At 47.4% G+C, this 23,641-nt stretch overlaps 1 protein-coding gene and 1 non-coding gene across 3 annotated transcripts in view; both read left to right on the forward strand.

Moving 5' to 3' along the window:
- The first annotated feature begins 320 nt into the window (after window positions 1–320).
- Window positions 321–23,641, forward strand: part of Slc22a4 (solute carrier family 22 member 4) — a 49,691-nt gene continuing 26,370 nt past the window's right edge. For both annotated transcript variants that reach the window (XM_023562739.2, XM_063230590.1), the window contains exons 1-2: window positions 321–860; window positions 22,310–22,413. In XM_023562739.2, the coding sequence (XP_023418507.2) occupies window positions 468–860; window positions 22,310–22,413 (497 nt within the window). In that variant the 5' untranslated portion in view covers window positions 321–467. The remainder of the gene's footprint in view (window positions 861–22,309; window positions 22,414–23,641) is intronic.
- LOC111755371 (small Cajal body-specific RNA 24) lies at window positions 17,553–17,681 on the forward strand. The gene has a single exon (XR_002789933.1). It is a non-coding gene; the product is annotated as a small Cajal body-specific RNA 24 (non-coding RNA).

A 23,641-nucleotide genomic window follows, 5' to 3' on the forward strand; every position in this document is an offset into this window, starting at 1 on the left:
GGGGCCGCCTTCGCCGGGGCGAACGGAGCCAGGAGAGAGAGCGGCGCCCGCACCGGGGCTGCCGCCCGGGGCCAGGCCTGGCGCGCAGCGGCCACCGCCCGCGGAGAAACGGGGCGGACCCGGGCTGGGCTCCTGCGCGTCGCCCTGCCCTCCGGGCGGCCGGCGCAGCCAAGGAATCGCCAAGGACACCCGGGCGCACGAGGGCGCCACCGCCCCGCCCCGCGCGGGCTGCGGGATCAGGGCGGGGCGAGGGCCGGTGTGGGCGGGGCCTGTCGTGGCCACGCCCCTGTGCCCTTGGCCCCCGCGTGCGCCCTGCCCTGCACCTGCGGCGCGCTGTGCAGAGGCCGGTGCGTCCCGCCCGCGTCCCGCCGCCCCACCCCAGTGTCTCGCTGCCCACCCGGGCCCGGAGTGCGCTGACAGCCCCTCGGGCCACCCACTTTGCAAGGTGCAGAGCGGCAGCAGAAAGCATGCGGGACTACGACGAGGTGACCGCCTTCCTGGGCGAGTGGGGACCCTTCCAGCGCCTCATCTTCTTCCTGCTCAGTGCCAGCATCATCCCCAACGGCTTCAACGGCATGTCAGTCGTGTTCCTGGCGGGGACCCCGGAGCACCACTGCCGGATCCCGGGCGCCGCGAACCTGAGCAGCGCCTGGCGCAACCACAGCATCCCGCTGCTGCAGCGCGACGGCCGCGAGGTGCCCGACAGCTGCCACCGCTACCGGCTCGCGGCCGTCGCCAACTTCTCCGCGCTCGGACTGGAGCCAGGGCGCGACGTGGACCTGGGGCAGCTGGAGCAGGAGAGCTGTCTGGACGGCTGGGAGTACAGCGAGGACGTCTTCTTGTCCACCATCGTGACCGAGGTGGGTGGCAGCCCGTCTCGGCGGGGTCGAGGCTGGGAACTGGGAAGAGAACACCCCCACCCTTGGGTGTCACCCCCTCTTGAGAATCCCTGGCAATGCTGAGGTCGGATCTCCTCCTCCACCCCTCCAGATCTGCGGTTACCTAGCAACAGGTGCTCAGCCCTGCAGGCGCTTTCTGAAGCTTTTCTGTCCAGCGTGGGGCGAATGCAGAAAAGAGCCTTGTCACCAACTGGCTTTTCTTTTGCGAGTTTCACAACAGATGAAAATTATTTCCTAATGATTTCAGTCCCAGCCAGACTACCTCGATGTAAACAGCCTGAGTCACCTTCCTGCCAGGGATGAGGAGGGTGAAAGGACTCTGTGGAGCCCAAGCGCAGACAGAGAGGGACCCTTGTCCTGAGGCCCAGTTTCTCCCACGGGGAATCGCTCCCCACGCCCACCCTGTCCCGGGCTGCTTGGGTGCAGGAAACCACAGGAGGAATGCCCAGGCATTCATGGCAGGACGGCTCGTAGAGACTTCGCCCAGCATAGTGCGGTGGGTAGGAACCCCCGCAGCACCCTCGGGTTTGGTGGCAGATTCCCTGAATTTCAGGCTTCAGAACCTCACTCTGCCACTGTATTTTCTGGCGTGTACCTACCTGATAATGATCAGGAGCTTCGAGGTGAGGCCTGGGCGGGGCACACCCAGTTTGTGAGAAAAACATCCTCTGGTCTTCCCTGCTGCTGATCAGGCAGGTGGAATTTCCCGCCTTTTAGACACTTCTCTGCTCTATGTTCTTTTCAAGCTAGTTGCTTATCTCTCTCCTGCAATGCAGCATGGCAATCATCAGACCACACATCTGATCTCTTCCTGGGCACTAGGGGGTAGACATCTGGGCATTGTCCTGTCCTCAGAGCTCAGAAACCCATGAAGCCCATGGGCTGTGCTGCAGAGAAGGTTCACATGAATCAGCAATCAGTTCTGGAGCCCAAATTCAAGTAATGGCTTGTTTTCTGTGTGATCTGTGAGGGAAAAAAAAAAAAAAGTACCCTTTCTGTGGAATAACAGAATGAAGAAACTCTCCAAGAAGGAGTGACAGAATTTGAGCTGAATTTGTCCATGCAAAGAACATGGAGGATTCTGGCAATGGAATTCCCACATTTGAGGGTGGCTGGAGCTCAGAGGAGGACAGAAAGCCAGGTACACCTGTAGTTCCACTTTGCAGACACACACGAGAGCAGAATTTATTCTGAAGACAATGAAGAGATGGCAAGGCCAGATCTGTATTTTTAAAAAGAGTCTACTCTAGCTGCTGTGAAAAGCAGAAAGACCTATGAGGAAGATCTAGAAGTCACCCATGCTAAAGTATAGTGGTCAGCAGGGCTGATGGCCGTGGAATCTGCAGGACTGGTGAAAAGCAGCTTAGGTGGTGGACCACCTCTGGATACCTGAGGCTTAGCACTGTGGGCCCTGAAGTGGCTGTGTTCTCTAGCTTAGATTTCCTAGCAGGAGCTACTAATGCTGCTCCAACCCTGCCCACAGCATTGGCATTGGGACATCTAAGGCTGCACGGCAGCTCAGTCCGCCTCGGTTCCTGACCTGCACTCACCACCCAAGACAGAGGCTGGACCTGCTGGCCACAGTCTTCCCAGACAGCAGGATTGACCATTCTGCTATTGTCTTCCTCGCTGGCTTTGTTCACCTCGGGATGTGAAGGATTGGTAGCTACTGGCCTCCAAGTCCCTGTTCACAGGGGCCTTTGTGCACCTCTAGGAATGGGCATCCTATTCTCCGCCATGAGCACCCGGATCTGCTCCTTTGTGTGTGTCGTCACTATGGGTGATGCGGTCCAGGACAGTTTCCTAGGTTATTGTGCAAAAGGAACAAGGAATTGCACATGGCACAGGAGGGGAAGGAGGCAGCAGCAGAGCTGATAGCATGCTCTGGGTGAGCAGGCGCAGGCCAGGGAGAGGCCAGCAGCATGAGTGCAGACCCTGTGGCAAGGGGTGAAGTGGTGCCCAGTTCTGGGGCACCTCCCATTGGAGTCTTTCAGACCACTGACAGGATGCTGAGTCAGGCCGGCCATGTCCATTGTTCTGTAATTCACTGTGTTATCCCTGGATGGCTGACATGCAGTTCATATGCGTGGATCCAGTGAGCCCCTGTGGAAGAAAGGCTGCTGGGGGCCGTGCAGGCGAATTGGGTGCACAGGTCTCCTGGCTTGGGATTTCGGAATTTTCCAGGACAGGATGGAGTCTTTTTAGGCCTGCAGCCTTATAGCAATCCTTAAGACAAAGAGGGGACTTTGCTCTGGGGCATTGCCTAGCTTGGGGTAAATGAAGGGGCATGGCTCCATACCCCTAGTTGAATATCTGTATAGTAATATTTTTGGACTCCCCCAAAATGTACACATCAGGAAAAGAAAAACATATAAATATTTTAATAGTAAATTTATTGAGACATCATGAGATTAATACCCATTACCTTTGTCCTCTATAAGTACTAGAGGTGCTCAAAGCGGTACCCATCAACTTCCAGACATTTATTAGCATGGCAAGCAGTTGCGTGGGCAACCTTGGTCATTGAGGTTGCCACACGTGCATTTTCAATTTCTTCCTAAGGGTGAGTACTATATGGGGTTTTTTTGTGATACGCGACATCATTTAGGGTCCCCAATAGGATTGTAACACCTTCTGCCAGGGGAAAAAATCATACAATTATTTTTCTTTTCCTGAAGTATGCATACATTTTTTTGGTTTCTCTCTCTCTCTCTCTCTCTCTCTCTCTCTCTCTCTCTCTCTCTCTCTCTGGCTTTAAAAGAAAGCAAACTCTGACACATGTAGCAACGTGAATAAACCTCAAGGACACTGCGCTTAGTAAAATAAGCCAGTCACAAGGGACAAACATTGTGTGATTTCACTTATACAAGTTAATAAAGAGTAGTCACTCATAGAAACGGCAAGTAGTGATACTTCCCAGGGGTGAAGGCAGGGAGGAATGGGGAGACTGTAAGACAAAAACAGTTCAGGAGATCGATCGCACAGCCATGTGAAGGTTAGTGGCTGTGCACTAAAAGTGATTAAGGTGGCATAGACGGCATGTGTTGTATTATGTGTGTTTATCACAGTTTTTACAAAATAAAGATACTAATGGTGGCCAGCTCACCTGTGTCTCAGGGAGGTCGTGCTCCTACAGAGAGAGACTGGGTCTCGTGCTAACCGGCACTGAGCCTGGCACCGGCACACAGGATTGTATAGGTGGGGGGAGCTGTTGTAAGTGCAGGACCTTGTCACCTCTTGTCTGTGCCTCTGCAGCACAGCGGACATTGTGGGAGCTTTCCTATGGCCCGTGTCCATCTGGTGTAACATGTGATCACACTGGCTAGAGGTTGAGCCTCCAGCTGACTGGACCAGTGCCACTGAAAAACAATATCCCGGGGCTGGGGATTTAGCTCAGCGGCATAAGCGCCTACCTTGCGAGCAGGTGGTCGTGAGTTCAATCCCTGGTACCGATAAAAAAAGAAAAAAGATCAAAAAAAAAAAAAAATATGTCCCTCCACGGGATGAAGCCCACAGGGCCAGACAGGTCTCCGCCACCTGCCTGGCACAGGTTAAAGGGCATCCTCAGATGTGCCTCTGCTCCACCATCCCCTGTGCCAAGGTGTCCCAATGAGCATAACCTTGTAGGAGGACCTGGCCCTGACACCCCCTACCATAGGAGGACAATCAGCCAGGAACCAAGGATGGCATGTTCTGCCCCCAGGGGTGCCTTTCATAGGGCGGGACACAGGAATCTGGCCTCTGAGCTGTCTTACCATGAGTGTATCTGTCTGCATGTGTATACATACGTGCATAGGTAGTTTCCTCCCTAAAGGCTATTTGTAAAATCTAATTCATCTGTCTTGTGCAGATGAGAATCAATTTTTTAAACTTTATTTCAAAATAACTTCTTTACTAGATAGTGTTTTGAGACAGTCTCAGCATGGCCTTGAACTCCCTGTATACCCCACACTGGCCTTGAACTCCTGCTGTATCCTCCCAAATGCTGGGATTATAGGCCTGTGTCACCACAGCCTTGATGATGAGTGCTGAAAAAAAATCCTGAAACTAGTGTGGAGACCTCCCACATCCGCTGCACCCAGCTTCCCCAGCTGTTAGCTACTGAAATTGCCCATAACCTACTTACTAAAGTAGAAAATTAACAATGGTTACAATCGCGTGGGACCAATTTTCCCACGAATGCCCTTTCTCTGTTTTAGGGTCCAATCCAGAATCCCACGTTATACTTAGGGGTCATGTCCCCGTCTCCAATCTGTGACAGTTCTCCAGTCTTTCTTATCTTTCGTGACCTTCACATATTGTACGAGTTCTCTTACTTTGGGTTTGTATGAGTTTGTGTTTAGAGTGTTATGTTCTTGTTAGTAATAATACTGTAGAAGAGATGAGTTCTCAGGGCGTCGCACCAGCAAGGGCGTGATGCCTGTGTATCTTCACTATTAGTGCTGCTTACCTCTGTCACATGGGTATATTCACTTCTGGAAGATCTCTCCACTGTAAATTAGTGTTTTTCCTTTCATAGCTGATAAATAGCTTGAGGAGATACTCTGAGATAATACAAAAATTTGTGTCTCCTAGTTTTTACCCAGGATTTTTAACACCCACATCTAGACCTTGATGGAGACTGTTATTCCCATAGTATTTGTCTAATGGTGATTTGGAACTTTTCTGGAAAAAAGGGCTTCCCTACCCCGCTCATTTATTTACACATTATTGATTTATATCCATTACAAGCTCTTGCACATTTCTTTTATTCCATCACTTATAATCTAATAATTATTTTGTTGCTCCAACTGTCCCAGCTTGAACTAAGTTATTTTTTACTTTGAGGAAAAAGAATGCAAACATGCAGGGTAAAGTCCTTCATCTGTCTCTGGAGTCACGAGCGGAGGAGTGCGTTCACCCTGCTGGGGGAAGAGTGCCAGTGACATCTGGTAGGCAAGTTATCTCCCGAGTTGCAGCTGGGCAGGAGCAGGGGCAGGAACAGGTGGGATCTGGGCGGGGACTCAAGGTTCTACTGGGGAAGAAAGGGACCCTAAGCATGCCAGTTTGTCTGGTGGTGTGGTCTTTGTGTCACTGCGGTCTCCTGCAGTGTTCAGAGCTGGATGTCTATGGCCGTGCTCTCCACGTAGTCCTTCAGTTCCACAGACCCCAGAAAGCAGAGACCCTGTGTGAGAGCAGGCTCAGAGGCCGCTGCCCAAGTCTGAAGGAGCAGGGAGGGCAAACCAGAGCCATGCTTTGCAAGGGGCTTGGTTTTACCAGCATGTGAACAGCAAAGGTAAGCCTGGCTGCTGCCCAGAGTCTAAGCCTGGAACGATCTTGTCTCAAGCATATCCTCTTTCCCTATGGAGCATCATTAGGTAGCTTTGATCCCCTTCCCCAGTCCATGGGCTGGGGAAACTGAGGCAGCCTCCCCTTAGCTGTTTGTGCTCCGCAAAGAGTCTTGTACCTCTGGAGGCACCAACACAGTACCAGCTGTCCTGACGCCTGGAGTCAGCACACATTTATGCCACCTACTACCCACCAGTGGGCCGGGCCACATCGGGGACAGCAGGCAAGGGAAGGATGAGACTGCCTAAGCCGAGCGAGCAGCCTGCCTGTGAGACTTCACACGGCAGAAAAGAATGGATCTGCTCTGGGATCGGGGTGGCCTGGGCAGAGGGAAGACCTCAAGTGAAAGGAAGCATGCAGTGTGTCGGGCCCACAGGCTGCCCTGGAGCACTGCTGGCCAAGTCACCAGGATCTGGCAGCGTCACTGTCACTGTCAAGATAGCGGAGTGACTGTTCACCAAAGGGCCCAGGCAAGGCCACATTCAGACCTGGCCGCTGGCAGATTCCAGAGATAACCAGCACCAGAAAGACTTTTCTTTCCATCAGTGTTTCAAAAAGCAGATTTTGCAAGAGATCACACAGGAGCTTCCCCTGGCTCCGGCCCAAGTGTGTATTAGCAGGCTCGCCTCAAGTAGTTCAGGTCTGTTCCTCTGACACAACCATCAGGATCTCGGAACATGCATTGGTTCCCAGGTTGCTTGATCTGCACCTCTCCTCTGGCCTCCAGATAATCAGACCCTCAGACAGAGTCCAAGATGGCAAGGTGACAAAAAGAAGCTTTGGCAGGGCTGGGCAGGAGGAGCTGCGGAGGCTGGAACCTCCAGGTGTGATTCCTCCCTGTGTCACCTGCCTGTGGTTTATGCTCCAGGCTGACGGTGTCTGCCTCGTTACCTGAAGCCGAGGTGCCCCTAAAGTGTGGCTCCAGTGTTCATTTGGAACTGAGATGGTGTGGAAGGAATAGAGGTTCTGGGGAAAGACTGGATTCCCATGCCATGCCCTCCACCACCACCTCAGGCCCGTTACCCCAACTTCTACCCGCCCCCCCCCCCGCCAGCCCTGTTCTAGCGAGAATCCAAATAGACCCAAAGCTGAGGATTCCCGCTCTGCATTTGGAAGCCGAGAGGGTTACTTCACACTAGCATATTCCAGGGCTTTCTCTCAGTTCTAAATGACTGGCACAAACCTTATTCCGTATGCTTATAAAGGGCCCAGGACTGGAATTAAAGGGCAGATCTGGGCCCCTGAGGGCCTCTTCTCCTCCCGCTCCCCCAATCCTACCCCTACCTTGATAGACCTCTGTCTTACTCTGAGGACCACCAAATTTTTGCTCAGGGCCTCTCCACCTATGAGAGCTGATTTTTGTTTCATTTCTAACCTAAAGGAAAAAATATTCTGAGACCACTTTAAGGTCCAGCAGCCTCCTGGCTCATTTATAATGGGAAATGTGAATAGAATAATTAAATAGCCAAAAAACAACCCCCAAAAATGGGAGAAAAGTTTGTGCCTCATATAGCTCTTGAAGGAGTTGTATCCAGATCCAAATCAACAATAAAAAGACAATCAATTTATTAATGAGTAGAATTAATCAGTGGTGGTGCCTCACACCTGTAATCCTAGCTGCCTGGGAGGCTAAGGCAATAGACTACAACCTGCATCCCAGCCTGGACAGTTTAATGAGAGCTGTCTCAAAACCTTTATGAAGGCCTGGAGATGCAGTTCAGTGGTCCAGCACTTGCCTAGAATGTGTGAAACCCTGGGATCAATTCCCTATCACACACACACACACACCAGAGTAAAACCATTTGCCCATTTTGGAGAGAAGACATTTCTCCAAAGAAGATTTACAAGTAAGTCAGCAAGATTTCCAAAGTGGCAGTGAAATAAGCCACACAGATCTGCCTCCCCATGAGACAGCTATAATTGTTCCCCCCTCCCCTCCATCTCCCTCTCTATCCTCTCTCCCCTCTTCCTTATCAAATGAGAAAACTCCTATTCAAGAAAGTCTACTGCAGCTGGCTAAAAGACTCTGTGGCCCTGGGTCCCAATCCCTTCTTTACCAGCATAGACCAAGCTCCTCTCTAGACCGAGTGTCCAAGAAAAAGTTCTCTTTGCCCTCATCTCACAGTCAAGGATAGTGCATGTTCCCAACATGGGGGTCAACCTCCCTCCTCCACATTTCTTAGCTCTGAGTTGCAGGGGCTGAAACTCTGGTGGGTACATCCGGGAGACCAGGGGATCCCATTGCGTCTTCAGCCCCTGCTCATATAGAGAAGCCTCTTCCAAGGCACCACGGGTGGAGATTACGGGGGCCTTGGCTATGCTAAAGACAAGTCATAGGTCATGTGTTTTATGTGGGGAGAAGCAAGCCCAAAAGACCCGAGACTACTCCGGTACCAGGGTCCTGTTCATGGAGAAGCACCCATGCCCTAAGATAAAGGGCAGCTTTGGCTGTTCATGGCTTTGGGGCAGCACTGAGATTTTGCCCAGTGGGGACAAATAGTCCAGTGGAACAGAGAGCTCTGAAACTGTCCCCACAGGAGCTAACTTTATTTGAAGCAGAGGGTATAGAAGGTCAGGCCTGAGGTTGGTTTTGAGAGTGATGGAGATTTTATAGATGACAACTAAGAGGAGACTGGTAGCTTTGGTGAAGCAACAAGCTGGCACAGGGCACGTAGGTCACCAGAAAGAATCAGTGGAAGATATATGTAAGAGCAGCCTTGAGAACTCAGAACAAACCTCAGAGATCTGCCTAAAGAGCTACCCCACCCAGTATCCTAATTAGACTTAGCCCAGTTCAGTGGTGAACACCAGCAAAGCTGAACTGCATTCCATTAGCAAAGTATGCCAACTTGTAAAAATGAATGGGAGAGGGGTTGAGGGTGTATAGCTCAGTGGCACAGCACCTGTCCGGCAGTGCGAGGTCCTCAGTTCTATTCCTGATACATCAACAACAAAAAGAATGAAAGAAATTACCTGGGCTTGTGTTTCTTCAATTCAGATAAAGATATTGAACTATAGATTCCAAAAACTTTGCCTATTTTATATTGTTTCATATTATGCTTAAACATTAAATTGCAATATATCTGAATTTTTGTCTATATTTAAACACCTGATGCCCATGCAAGATACATTTAAGCCACATTTCCTTATTATGAATCTTAATTGAATATTCCTATCAAATTCCTTAAAATTTGAGTGTTTGCTACAGTTCAGAATATGTTCACCATTAATAAATTTAGAAAAACAATACATATATAGCTTTTATACTATATTTTGTTTTGTTTTGTTTTGGGTACTGGGCATTGAACTCATGACCTCATGCTTGCCAGGCAGGCACTTGTGCCACTGAGCTAAATCCCTGGCCCTACTCTATTGTTTTTAAAGATTTCATTATAAATGGAATATCCATCATATATGTTGCTATTTAAAATAGCCAAAAAATGCATAGATTCTTTTAATAAATTAAAAAACTTGTTTCTGAAAGGGGCTTGACTTCAGTTGGATTGGATATTGCAGGACAGTTTATGCCCTGAGAGACTGTCAATAATAAATCAATCAATCAGCAATCAATGGAGCCCAACAGCCAGCTGATCCTACAGAAGCAGGTCAGCTTAACAGAAAGATTAGGAAGTGGGGGTAGTTGTTATCAGTATCCAGTTTCTACAAAATGTGTTCTAAGAGGCTAGTTTTTGTTTGTTCAATTTTTACCAAAAAAAAAAAAAAAAAAAAAAAGATATGCAAAGAAACATGAAAATAAGACCACTCATGAGGAAAAAAGCAGGCCATGTGTCAGATTTAACAATGACTTTAAAAGCAAAGATTTAGCAAAGACTTAATGTATGAATAAGCCGGGGATTTAACTCAGTGGCTTAAGCGCCTGCCTGGTAAGCGTGAAGTCATGAGTTCGATCCCAGGGACCAAAACCAAAAGAATATATATGTTTAAAGAACTAAAGAAAGTTCATGATTTTAAACGTAAAAGAAAGTTTGAAGATAATATCTCATAAATACAGAATACTAGTAAAAAGCAAATAGAAATTATAAGATAAAAATGTATAATAACTGAAATTTAAAATTCACCAGATCTTACCAGAAGATTTGAGCAGACAGAATAAAGTACCAGCAAAGATAGGATTGGAAGAACATTCTTACTGCAAACATGTACTAATAAGAAGTGTCTCAGAGAAATGTGAATATTATACATATCAACATATGCACACTGGGAATACTTGAAGGAGAGGAAAAAAACAGAAAAAAATAATCAAAGAAAGAATGGTTGAAAACATCCCAACTTTGATGGGAAAATACTAATCTGCACATTTCAAAAGGTCAATAAACTTCAAGTACAATAACTGAAGAAATCTATAATCTGATACATCATAGTAAAACTCCTGAAAGACAAAGACAGAGAAAATTTTGAAAGAAGCAAAAATCGTGATTTATCACAACAAAAGAATTCCAGTAAGATTAGCTTTTGACTCTTCATGAAAAATTATAAAGGGCAGAAAGCAAAAGCATTTGGATAACGTATTCTAATTGCTGAAAGAAAAAAATATCAAGCATCATGTATCCAAGCAAAACTATTTTTTGTAAGTGAAAGGCATTCAAAGTACACAAAAACAGAGTTTGTTTCCAGCCCTGCTGTTCTATAGGAAAAATTTAATTTAAAAATTCCAAGAAGATGTTCATCAACATTAGTCGTTAGGAAATGCAAATGGGAACCACAGTGAGATACCTCTGTATACCCTGTGGGATGACCAGCATTAAAAAGACACATACATAATAACGGAGAGTGTTACTACTATAAAGCTAAAGTAATGTTTGCTGTAAACATTACTGTAAGTATATGTAAGGATGTGGAAAACTTGGGACCCTCATACATTACTGTGGGGACTGTAAAGTGATGTAACTATTTTGGAAAGCAGATTGAAAGTTCCTCAAAAGGTAAAACATAGATTTACCACAGAGCCCAACAATTCCACTACTAAGTAAGTATATGCTCAAGAGAGATGAAAATATATGTCCCTGCAAAATCTTATACATGAATGTTCATAGCAACATTATCCATGGTACCCAAAGAGTGTAAACAACCCAAGAATCTATGTTTACGTAAGTAAAATGTGGTCTATCTGGTAGATGGAATATTCAACCACACAGGAGAGTAATACTACTGTGACTTACAACCACATGTATGAACCTGCAAAATACTATACTAAATGAAAGAAGCAAAACTAACAAATAGGAACATATTGTATAATTCCATTTACATGAATTCCATTTACATGTTATGGAATCCATAACAAATCCACATAGTCACAAAATTGCTTACTGGTTGCCAAAGGTTGCGAGGAAAGAATGAGGTGTGCCTCTTAATCCTTTTAGGAATGGAGCAAATATTCTAAAATTAGATACAGCAGCACCAGTATTTGGACAGCTCTGAATATATTAACACTGCTGTATACTTTAAAAGAGAAGATGTTATAACATGTAAATTTTGTTTAAATAAAGCTTGTACAAAAAGCATTCAGCACTCAGGGATTTTTTATTGTTTTTTATTTTATTTTGTAGATTATCGAGAAATTTCCAGCTTTAAGTCACCACCAGGTCAAAAAGAAGGAATTTGATGAATATATGTTATTAACTATTACTTCTTACTTCCCCCCAATAAAGGATAACTGTGAGCAAACATTATAGAGATACATTTTTCATTCTTAAAGGAACCACTGCTAATTTTCCACTCACAGTCATCTCTGGGATTAAAGCCCATTTATAAAAGAATTTTATACCTTGTGGTAAGAGCTTCTCTAGCTTTAGTAATTTAATGGAAGGATTATGTCTAAGACTCTCTTTGACCTAGTTAGGTTTAAGTGTAAAATATTTGCTTATTCATCCGTGTCTTTTAAATCATGGGTTTGCCTAGTACAAAGGCATGAGGTAGGCAGGAAGGAGACTGCAGCTTAAGAAGACTTACAATATATCAGACGCTCTAGTTACATTTCCTGTCCTGTGCTGCAGTAAACCCCAAAGTATTGTTACTTCTTCAGGAAGATGCAGGTTGGTGGAGCTGACTCCATGCCCAAAGGCACACACCCAGCAAGGGTAGCCTTAGAGAAAGTCTGTGCTCCTTGCCCGACACCAGGCTACCTTCCAGAGCCCTAAACAGAACCGAGCAGATAGACTTATCTTTACGGTCCTTTATGGCCTAATGATGGCCAAGACTGCCATACTTGGGCTACTTTGAGAGTTCAAGGTTAAAAGTGATTTTCAAGGTACAGTTCATGCTCCCCAGCCACAGGGGGAGCCATGCATTTTCCAAACTCGTTTTTCTGTTACTTCTAACTGTTCACCATTCATTCATTAACAACTTGTTAAACATCCATTATGTGCTCAGCCCTGTGTAATGTTATTGAAAATACAACTTTGTGGATGATTCTGATTTTGGAGCTCTCCCTCCAGCAAAAGATGAGGAAGAGCTGCCTTTTTCCCTTTTAGCCAGAAAACAAAGGCAAAAGTGACCCCAAAACACAGCACCCAGGACTGCTGAACTCTCAGTGTGTGTGTGTACGCATGCTCTGTCCCATAAAACATGTTTTGCCTAGAGCTTTATGAAGGCAAGCTTGGCATCTTTGACCCAATACAGAGTCTGGCCTGGAGCAGGTATTCAGTGTCATCTGAACAAATGATTAACCAACTCCTTTGACCAGTCCCCTAAGAGAACGGGACTGCCCACTTCACTGCTCTGTGCCTTCATTTACACATTTGTAACAGGAAGATGAAAGGAGTAGGCAACCGCAGTCATGCAACAATGTAACACATTCAGTAAATTCTCCATGCACTATCTTTAGGATTCCTCTCATTGTTACTGTTGGGAGGTATTAGAGCCAAGAATACACTTCTGCCCCTATGACCTTGTGGCCTGGACTTTTGTCTTTTAAAATGGAACTGAAAGCCTGGCATAGTGGCTTACACCTGTCATCCCAGGCTGAGGCAGGAGGATCACAAGAGTTCGAGGACAGCCTGAGCTACGTGGTGAGTTCAAAGCTAACTTGAATTACATAGCAAGAAATTGCCTTCAATTTTTTTTTTTTTTTAAACGGAAGGACATGTGATCCAGCTTGGTCTGAGGCCCTGAGCATTGTTTGAATGTATCTCCCTGGGACTGCACTCCCGTGCCTCTCTTTGCAAAGTGTGGGCCAAGTGTGGGTTGCCACAGCCCACGCTTTCCCCAGAGGAGGAGGGGGGCTGTGCTTCCATACTGTTAGCCTTTCCTTACAGGAACAGCCTGAGGTAGTGTGAGCCAGCTCCTCTGTAGGATGCACAGCATGAACCTCTGGGCCTCTAGCACGCGTGTGTGTGTACCCCCACATGCGGGAACCCGCAGGCATAGCTCTATCCCACCAAGGGGGACATGTTCTCTTACTGGATCTGTGTCATTGTTACCCACAGCAAATTCTCTGGGTCGTGGCCAATGGAACCGCCAAGGCACATCCCTTAAATCCCAAGGCTCTGTTGAAGGCACTGCCCGATTCCCCAGGAGGAAAAGAGCTGGCAGCAGATTTATTCAATGCCAGGCCCATGGAATTTTGCCTGCCAGTGATGGGTCCCATTACCAGGCTCCTCACAGCTTTCCCAAAAGACATCTTGAGCATGGTGCTCTCACGGGAGAACACAGCCCCAGCATGACCTGTGGGCAAAGCCACGAGGTCTCACTACCTTTCCCAGGGTCTCTAGAGGAAGGTGGCACCTCATATGGGCTGAAATAGCTGTCCTCTGCAGACACGTGACCTCCTCCTGCCGTGTGGGGTGCTGTTAGGGCTTCCTGGATGCCTGTCTTGGGAGGGAATGCAGACCCAGAGCTGGGGCTGCGTAGCTTCCAGAAAGAGAGCGGCTGGGAGCTGGCTCTCCCCTTGCCCTTGCCAGTCGTGGGGAAAATAACTCCCAACTTGTTGGAGGTCAGATGTGCTGAGTTTGCATTTTTCCGTATGAAAGATGGATTTTGAGGAGAGAGGAGGTTAAGAGTAGGAGAGGCAGTGGCCGTGGAGAAAGAGCAAGGAAGCAGTGCGGCCCCGCTCCCGTGCGAGCGAGCGTTGCGGAGGCCCAGGGCCCGGGGAAGCAGCAGGAGAGCTGAGCAGCCTCCCTGTGTGCCAGCGTGCGCCCTGTGAGCCAGGAGAAGCAGCAAGGAGGCCCCCTCCGCCTGCCGCCTCCTGCCTCCCTCCCCCAACCCAGCCTACCCCACAGGCTGAGATGACCGTAACTGAAAAGGAAGCAGCCTGACTTTTAAATTGTTTGATTGACTTTGCAGGCCTTGGGCCAGTAGCCTGAGCAACTACTTAAAGGTTAAGATTATGCAATATAGTAAGGACGGTGGATTTCCTACTGTCCTATCACTGTTTTGTTTTGTTTCACTTTACTGTTTTGTTTTACTCCTTTTAAAATAATAATAATAATAAATAATAAGATAAAAAGATCAGGGACAAGTAGGTCCTGGAAGTAAGTTGGTGCTGAGGCAATCTTTGTCCAAGGATGTTTTTTGCAGCAAAATCAAATGTAGGTATAACACGGGCAGCTACACGTCAGACTTCAGCTGGCCCGTAAGCATAGACACCTAGCTAGTACTGATCCAATAGGGAAGTAAGACACATAGCCAGTGTATATAATGAGCACTGGTAACTTTAGTGTATCCAGAACATGGAAAGAGCAAAGGCATTCCTGGAAAGGGTGGAAGGATGGGTCCAGATGTTCTGGTCCCCCGCTATGTGTCTGATGCTTATCTTAGCTCATGGCACTGGGTGATCTCAGGCTGCTGTATATCTCTAAAGAGGCTCACAGACCTGGCCATTGTGTCTCTATCTTGAGGCCTGGATTTCTCCAAATTTGCCTCCATCCACAATCTCGATGTGTCTCATCTTCTGTGCTGATTTATTTGAGGGCCAGATCCCCCTCTGACTACCTATTAACTTGAATAATTTGCCATCATCTGACTGTAATCAGACCAAAGGAAGAAACTGGCTGTCATAGGAGACAGACCATTCAATTTTTTTTTAACTTTTTTAAACTTTTTTATCGGTACTGGGGATCGAACTCACGATCGCCTGCTTGCAAGGCAGGTGCTTATGCTGAAATCCCCAGCCCCCATTCAATTTTTTATTGAGAATATTTGGACTGAGTCTGATGGCCACAGGCTTCCTTTGGTGGGATGAGGTCCTGCTGCATTATATACAGGGAGATCTTTGACTAACGGTCAGTTTAAATGTGTTCAGCACCAGAAAAGCCACAGTGGCCCCAGCTCTAAGGCAAGCTGGCCATTGCTTTGCTACTATGTTTAATTTGTGGCTCAGATACCCTATGGGCTGTTGGGCACACATGCACACCCCCAACCTTGTGCAATCATTCCCAAGGCTATTCCTTGCCTTTTATTGACATAAAGGTTGACATGATGTCCCGTCCAGAGGCTTGAGCTGGAGTATTTAGAAATACTTATTTAAGCTTCTGGAATACAGACTAGTAACCAGATTCCCAGGTTAAAATATGGGCATTTGCCTTTTGGGTTTTCTTTACAAGCTGATAAAGAGGGCATGCAATCTCACCACACTCCTCTGCTATCTAAAGGTGACAAAAGTCTGTAATTTTGAGGAATCCTCTTAGCAGTTTTAGGATCTTGTGCTGTGTGAAGGTTTAACCCCCTTCCCAAGTCATTGGGGTCTCTTGACTATACTTTAAGAATGCAAAGTCGTGCCTTACACCTAGAACCCCTGTAACCTCTGTCTGCCAGAAAGTTCAGCAGAGCATGAGTGCCCTGGTGGGGGAGCTCCTCTGAGGAGGGATGTAACAGTGTGCCATCTACATATTGCAGGTCTAAGACTTGGGAACACCTGAAACTACCAAGTCAAGGGGAAACATTTGTCTAAAGACAAGGGAACTGTTGCTGAGCCTTTGAGTCCACAGAGAGGCCTGATTGTGAGGGTTTTCAGAGTTAAAAGAAAACAGGGAATATGGGTACAAAGAAATACAAAGGAAGGCATCTTTTACTTTTAATACTAAGAACCAGCCACATCTTCTTTTCTTCTTAAGATTTTATTTTATTAATACATCTTGCAGTGCATGCGTTTTATAATTACTTTGGGGAGTTGGTACCTATATCTACTACAGCTTGTCTCCTTTTTAAGTCCTCCCCCTCCCTCCAGTACCTCATTCCACCTTGACTTTCTTGTTATTAACCTTAGCATCTTTAGGGATCTGGGGAAGGGGAGTATATGGGCTGCATCCCACCAGGTGGATGGTAACTGCTGCTTCATTTACCAATCTAAGATTCCATCAACCGCTACTCTCTGTGAGGTTTTTGGAATATTGAAGGCTGTTATAAGATGTAAGTAAACTTGGTGCCCTTAAGTTGTCGATTATAGGCAATATTCCTTTTTTTTTAGCTTTACTTCTTAGAAGATATTGTGTCTGGTGAGGAAAAATAGTGGGGCTTTTAAGATGTATTTGTACTGGGGCAACTCTGACTGCTCTCCCAATGTCACCTTTGGTTACCCATACTTTAGGGTTTCTTTTGGTCTCCATGAGAAGAAGTCATGTCTGCCCTGGGTGCTGTGTATCAGAGCATTTAAATAAGATATCTCTTCCCAAACTGTGAACTGAACTTTCAGATATGATCAAAAGGGAATAGGAGAAGAGAAACCCATCCCAGGCACAGCCTAGAGGTTGTGAGAAACAGTGAACCCCTCCTCAGTGATACGCTGCTGGAAGGAAGGCCAGGGTGGAAACCACGAAATGAAAGTCTGGCTCCCACGCCTGGCAACAGGCTGGTCTCTTTTTGGCCGTCATCACGACACTCAGGGCTCCTCCACGGAGATGACAGTCTGGCCAGGGGAAGGGGTGAAGAGTGCCCCCAAGGCCCTTGAGTCTCTCTGGACCAGGTGGTAAGATGGGCCTGATCCCTGGGACCTTTGTTCTTCAGAGAGTCCGACTCGCAGTGGTCACCCCTGCATTCAGGCATGTGGAGGGAGCCTCTAGTGTGATGCTTTTTATCACCGTGCTTTTTAAAATGTCCTGGTTCCCCACAGCCATAACAAGTGGGCGTTGTCCAATTGTTTCTGCAGTCCCAGCAATCAGAACAGCGGCTTCTCCTTTTAAGCCCACATCAAAAGCAGCTGTTTTCTCTTGTTCTCTTTGTTTTTTCCCCTTGGCGCCTTTAGTCTGATTATAAGAGACTCTCACTAGAGCATGGAGTGATCTCTCTAGAGTGAAAGGCATATTTTGCAGCTTTTTCTTGCTGTCTGATGCTGACCGGGTAATAAAATTGTCTTTAAGAGTAACCCACCCGTGGACATTTATTTTTATTCAGTTTCTTCTCAAGGTGAAGATAACCCTTTATAAATGTCCTAGAGAAATATAGTAGCTTTCTGTTCACCCTTTGCAAGTTAAAAGGGTGTATCATTCCACACTGACATTTAAAAAAAAAAAAAGAATAACCCCCCGTCCTAGTGCCTCAGGGAACAGTCGTACACCTTACAAAGCCTCTTGTAAATGATCTGAGAGGGCCGCGGGATTTTCATCTGGTCCCCGATTAACAGCTGATAATTTAGAATAATTGAAGGGTTTAGTTTTTGTTCTTTTTAGGCCTTCAAGGATACAAGTTTGGAAATGATTTCTATCTCGATCTCCTTTCCATTGATAGAGCAGTAGGGATCCTGTATAGTGGTTGCCGGGACCCCAGTAGGAACCAGAATTTCCTCCTGCTGTCTCTTTTCTGGTCTTCTAAAATGAGCAGTATTATTTTCATCTCCAAGTGTAACAGCAACCTGTAATGCTGCTTAGTTTTTATGGGGAGGGGGGTAATGTTTGATTTAAAACCAACATTACATCTTTCCAGTCCAGCTTAAAGATCTGAGTAAATCCTCTTAAAACCTCAGGGTACTTATCAGGATTATCGGGAAACTTTCCCAGATCTTCTTTGATAAATCACTGAGCTCAGAGGACACAGAGACAAGGGTTGGGCCAAATTTTCCACCCAGCTTCCTGAGGAGTGAAATCAGACAGAGGTGGATATAGCCCAGGAGAGATTTTAATTAGCAGTGGATTAGAAATCTCCTTCCAGCCATGGTGATGCAGGCCTGTAATCCCAGCACTGGGGAACTGAGCCAGGAGGATCACCATGAGTTTAAGGCCAGCCTGAACTACATAGAGAGACCCCATCTCAAAAACAAAAAAAAAAAAATTAGCACTAGGGAGAGGAACGTTAGCCTCAGTAATGGCAGATGCATCAGTGAGGCTTCAGGGCCAGAGCCACCTGCTTGGCAGAGGTTCACATCTACACTTTGAACCTAAATCAGGACTTGCTCTTAGAGAAACAAAAGTTCTAAACATGTGGTGCCTCTGACCACTGCTCTCCCTTATAGAACAACTCTAGTTGCAAAGCAGTGTGATAGTCAATATCTTCCTTGGGGTTCCACTTTCTCTCAGAGGGTACCCGTTTGCAGAAAAAGGTTAAACTAAACCCAGTGTCTAAGAATATCTTATCTGTCATGTCTACCATGGAAAGAACAAAGGCATTTCTGGAAAGGGATGGAGGACGGGCCACATGCTCTGGTCCCCCGCTGTGTGTCTGACGCCCAGATGGAGCCCTGGACCAGGCAGTGCTACTCACAATCCATCTCGGCTGCTGTTTATCTGCAGGGACGCTTGCAGGACTGGACAGCGTGTCTCCATCTTGAGACTCAGCTGTCTCCAAATTCATCTCCAGCCAGTTTTAATGTGTCTTATCTTTTGTTTTGACTCTCTCAAGGGCCCTGCCCCTCTCTGACTGCCTAGAAATTAATATTTCTACCTAACTTAGCTGTCTGTGATACCAGTACCCCCCACCATTCAGAACGCTTCCCTCTGCTCCGTTCTCCAGAGAGACCAGGCTGAGCCCCTACCAAGGCTAGGTTCAGGTTGGCGACCATGCCACCTGCACGGTTCCCCAGAGCTCCACACTTGATCTCAGAGCTCTGCTACAGCTGTGTTGACAGTCTTAGCTTTGGAACAAGGGTTCCGCATCTTGGTTTGGCTTTGGAGCTTCAATCACCCATGTCTTACTGAATCAGGGGCGGATTCCAAGCTCTCGTCTAAAGCTAGGGTTATTTTTGGAGCTAGGCAGCCACTAACTCAGGTATGTTCCTCTACCACTTCTGATCTGTGGGCTGGCAGATACAATATTAGGGGGACCAGTGCCCCGTCTCTAAAGCCCATTCAGCGACCACAAGGTGTCTTAGTCCTGGAGCAACTGTCAAAGAATAAGATTTGTTCGGTTCAACATTTTGAAGATTCGGCAGCTGCATCTGGTGAGGTCCTTCTTTCTGGGAGAGACTCTGCAAGGCAGCACAAGCCAATGGAGATCCCACTGCCTCTTATAAAGTGAGAGTCCCAGTGGGTTAAAGCCCCATCCTTATGGCCTCACTTAACCTTAATTACCTCCCAAAGGATGCCTTGGTCAGATTAAGTTTTTAGCTTGTTAGTACTTTACAGTGGGATTGACATTTCAACATGAGTTTTAATGGAGGCATTCTAACCCAGTACCAGGTGAGGCCACCCTATCTGAGCATGGTCTCAGATGGATCCTGGCGCTGTGTCTACGGTTGGAAACCCTGACTCCTGCCCTATACTGCTTTTCTTCCGCAGAGCTGAGCTTGAGCACCCTGCTGGAGCCAGCCTTGTGAGCACAAGGAGAAGAAGCCTCCTGGCCCTGGCTTCTGTCTTTAGGACAAGGGTGTCTTTGAGGACATTATCTTCCACATCAGAGTGGCCCTTTTGTAAAAGAAGGTATATAGGAGAGACTTCCAGGTCTCAGTACTCAGAAAACCTGTGCCAGTAAGAATAATCCTGAGAATCAACAAAGGGATCAAATCAAAAAGGTTCTGCACAGCAAAAGAAACAACCAACACAGTGCAGAGTCAGTCTTCAGAATGGAAAATATTGTCAGCTAATCCTCAGAGATCTAATGTCTGCAATATATGTAAGAGCTAAAAAAAAATTAGATCCCCCCCAAAATAAAAGACTCAGTCAAAACATGGGCAACTGAAATGAACAGAAGAAAAAGTACAAATGACCCATAAATACATGAAAAAATGTTCAACATGACTGGCCAGTAGAGAAATGTAAGTTAACACAATACTGAGATACTACCTTACTCCAGAAAGAATATCTGTCATCAAGAAATCCAATAACAAGTGCTGGCGAGGATGTGGGGGAAAAGGAACCCGTCTGCACTGTTGGCGGGAGTGTAAGCTAGCACAACCACTGTGGAAACCATTGTGGAGATTCCTCAAAAAACTAAAACTAGAAATTCCTTTTGACCCAACAATCCCCCTTCTAGGAATCTTCCCAAAAGAGTTGAAGTCATCAGAGTACAGGAATACATGCATGTCCAAGGTTGTAACTTACAACAGCTAAATCTTGGAAATAGCTTGTGTGCTCATCCACAGATAAATGGATAAAGAAAGTGTGGTACTTCTATGCAATACAATACTACTCCCCCATAAAGAAAGATAAACTCGAGGCACTCATAGGTAAGTGGATGCACCTAGAGACCATAATATTAAGTGCAATAACTCAGACATATACACTTAAATATTTCATGGTTTCTCTTATATGAGAAACTAAAAAGGATAGATAGGAATTAGGGACATGTTTTTCAAATGGATGAGGGAATAAGAGAGCGGGAAGGGAGGAAAGGGAGAGAAATGGGTGGAAAAAATAATTGAAAAAAAAAGAAAATAGAGTTTTTTTTCAAATGAAAAGGAAGCCAATGCTTGGAAGAGGCAGGGAGCCAGGCGAAGGTGGGGAATGAAGGAGGAAAAGCCTTAGGCTGTGTCATGTTCAGGGACCAACACCCTGGTAAATACGCTCATCATGCATCGCAAGCATGTACGAAGAAGCAAATAAAACGAGAAGGCACAAGTCGACCATGCGGGTCCGGGACGCACCCGGGACCGAGCTGCGGGGCAGCTGGGCGGGTCCGCGGGAGGACGCCGTGGGCTTGGTCTCGCCCCTGCCTCCTCGGCGTGTCACTTCCCTCCGCTTGGTTTCCGGGTCCTCTCATCCCCCTTAGCTTTCCACTTTCCACGCATGTCTTTACAAACACTCTCGCCGTGCAGGAGCCGGTGCGGTCTACACAGCAACGCGTGTTTCCCTCCCTCCGTGGCGCCTGCACCGCGCCTGTGAGCAGCGAACTGCTTTCCGGCTCCTGGAAGCAGGTTCACCCCCGGGAGTGGGCGGCCGGGGTCTTTCCTCCAGGCTGCATCCTCGCAGCCGCACCCCCAAACCTCCTCCCAGGCTCGGGAGACTCATGGGTACCTACTTCTTTTTTTTTTTTTTTTTTTTTTTTTTTTTCATGAGAGATAATTAACCTACTTTGAAATCTTTACAACCTCCCTTAAGATTTTGCTGAATTGACTTAAGTCAGTAGCTGGAACTGAAGCTCCGGCTGCAACTCGTTTTATGGCCCAACCAGCAGGCACTTGTTAGAGGGACAGAGCCTGGTCTCTGGGGAACCCGAGAACCCAAGCTGCTGAGAAGGCCGGCTGCCAGGGAGGGGCAGGAGGAGGTGACAGGCGCCCTGGAAAGGGGTGGGTTAGTCCTTGTTTGGCATGGAGGGGCCCTCTGGCAAGTCCTAAGCTTGGCCTTGGAGTGACTGGAGAGGGGTGCCCAGAAAATAAAACTCAGCATCCCTGAGAGCACTTGCACTATCCTGCGTGAGGAAAGACACTTTTTAATCCCTGCATCAAGTGACCATGGCCTCCCCCTGATCCCCAGGCTTTTCAGACATCTTCCTTCCGTGCGGGGGCTGCCTCCTGAAAAGGCAAGGTCCACTCTGCCTCACACTGCTCTGCAGCTAAGGGGGTCCCCGGATGCAGCCTGGGCCTCTCCCTGGGCAGCACAAGCAGCTTAGAAGCTTCGCTCACCGCGGAGAATGGTGGTCAGGCATCAGCCACGGAGCTGTCAGGACGGCGCCCTGGGCATAGCCTGGCACAGGGAGGAGCACTGGCTGGGCATGGCACCTGCTGGTGGGCTTGGCTCACAACCCTGCTGTTTCGTTGGCAGTGGAACCTGGTGTGTGAGGATGACTGGAAGACCCCCCTGACCACCTCCCTGTTCTTCGTGGGCGTGCTCTGTGGCTCCTTCGTGTCTGGGCAGCTGTCAGACAGGTAAGGACCGTGGAGGGAGAAAAGTCGGGGTGGCTCACTGCCTGTCTTGGGGTCGGCTTGGATTCAGGAGGTTTCTCCCCTAGAGAAGGGGAGGCCCTTCAAGCCCTAAGTCAGCGATCGAGGGGCCTTGTCCTCGGCACTCCCCACCTGCCCACTTGGATTCTCTTCTCCCAGCCCCTGCTTCCAGGGCTTTGACTATGGTGGGTGAGAGGTCACCCGACCCACCTAAGTGAAGTCCTCACTCCAAATCCGTTTCAGAACGCAATGCTGCCATCACCCCATCCCTTCCTGATTCTTGAAAGTCATGTCAGGGGCAGGTAGTGGATCTTATATAACTGACCCCTTAACAGAGTCGGGCCAGACAGTGAGCACTAGCTCTGCACTTCCTGGGTTCAAACTTTGGGTCCTGGCTGGGCCTGGGACCACAGAGCTGACCCAGGCTGAGTCTAGGTTTCCTGGAGCTCACAAGCTGGAGTTAACAGCATTTCAACACCAGGGCACAAGTTCCACCAGCCCAGAGGAGCGGGGGGGGGGGGGGGGGGGGAAGGGAGGAGTTGGTTTAAAAATGGAGGTGCTGGGGAAGACTTCCCAGAGGCACCATTGTTCCTCCCCCAGCTCCAAAACCCCAGTGGGACCCCCACCAAATGGCCTGATATCTGAGACATTAAACTGAGACATTTTCTCCACCATTTCCTCTATCCTACCAGAATGTGAAATTAACAGTTAAACTAACTATGAAATCACCAACAGGCATAGCTGGGAATCTCTATCGTCCCATAGAAAGTGGTTTGCACATTAAATTCAGGAGAGAAACTTAAAATCCCACCCTTCAGACTGCATCCCAGACTTGTTGAATCCTGGTCACTATGTCGATGCTCCTTGACTGTAGTGGAGTTATGGCCTAGGAAACCCCACATAAGCCAGAAATATCCCAAGTTGGAAATACACATAATACCCTTAGCCTACTGACTGTCACAGCTTACAGTACAGGAAACTAGAGAGTGCTGGTTGATTAAGAGGATGGCTGGGAGCTGCAGCTTGCTATTGCTGCCGGGCATTAAAAAAATAGCATCTCTGTAACCCAGGGAAAGGTCAAAGTTCAAAAATCAAAGCAGGGTTGACTTTTAAATCCTAAGTCAAACCATTGTTGACTAAGGAGCTGTCTGTACTTTTTAAGTCTTCCAGAAGATTCTGACTGCTGCCACTTTTAAAAACCACTGCCCTTGCA

This window comes from Cavia porcellus, unplaced genomic scaffold (genome assembly GCF_034190915.1).
Source record: "Cavia porcellus strain 051 isolate PalLab524CR breed Dunkin Hartley unplaced genomic scaffold, mCavPor4.1 scaffold_19, whole genome shotgun sequence".
Taxonomy (NCBI): domain Eukaryota; kingdom Metazoa; phylum Chordata; class Mammalia; order Rodentia; family Caviidae; genus Cavia; species Cavia porcellus.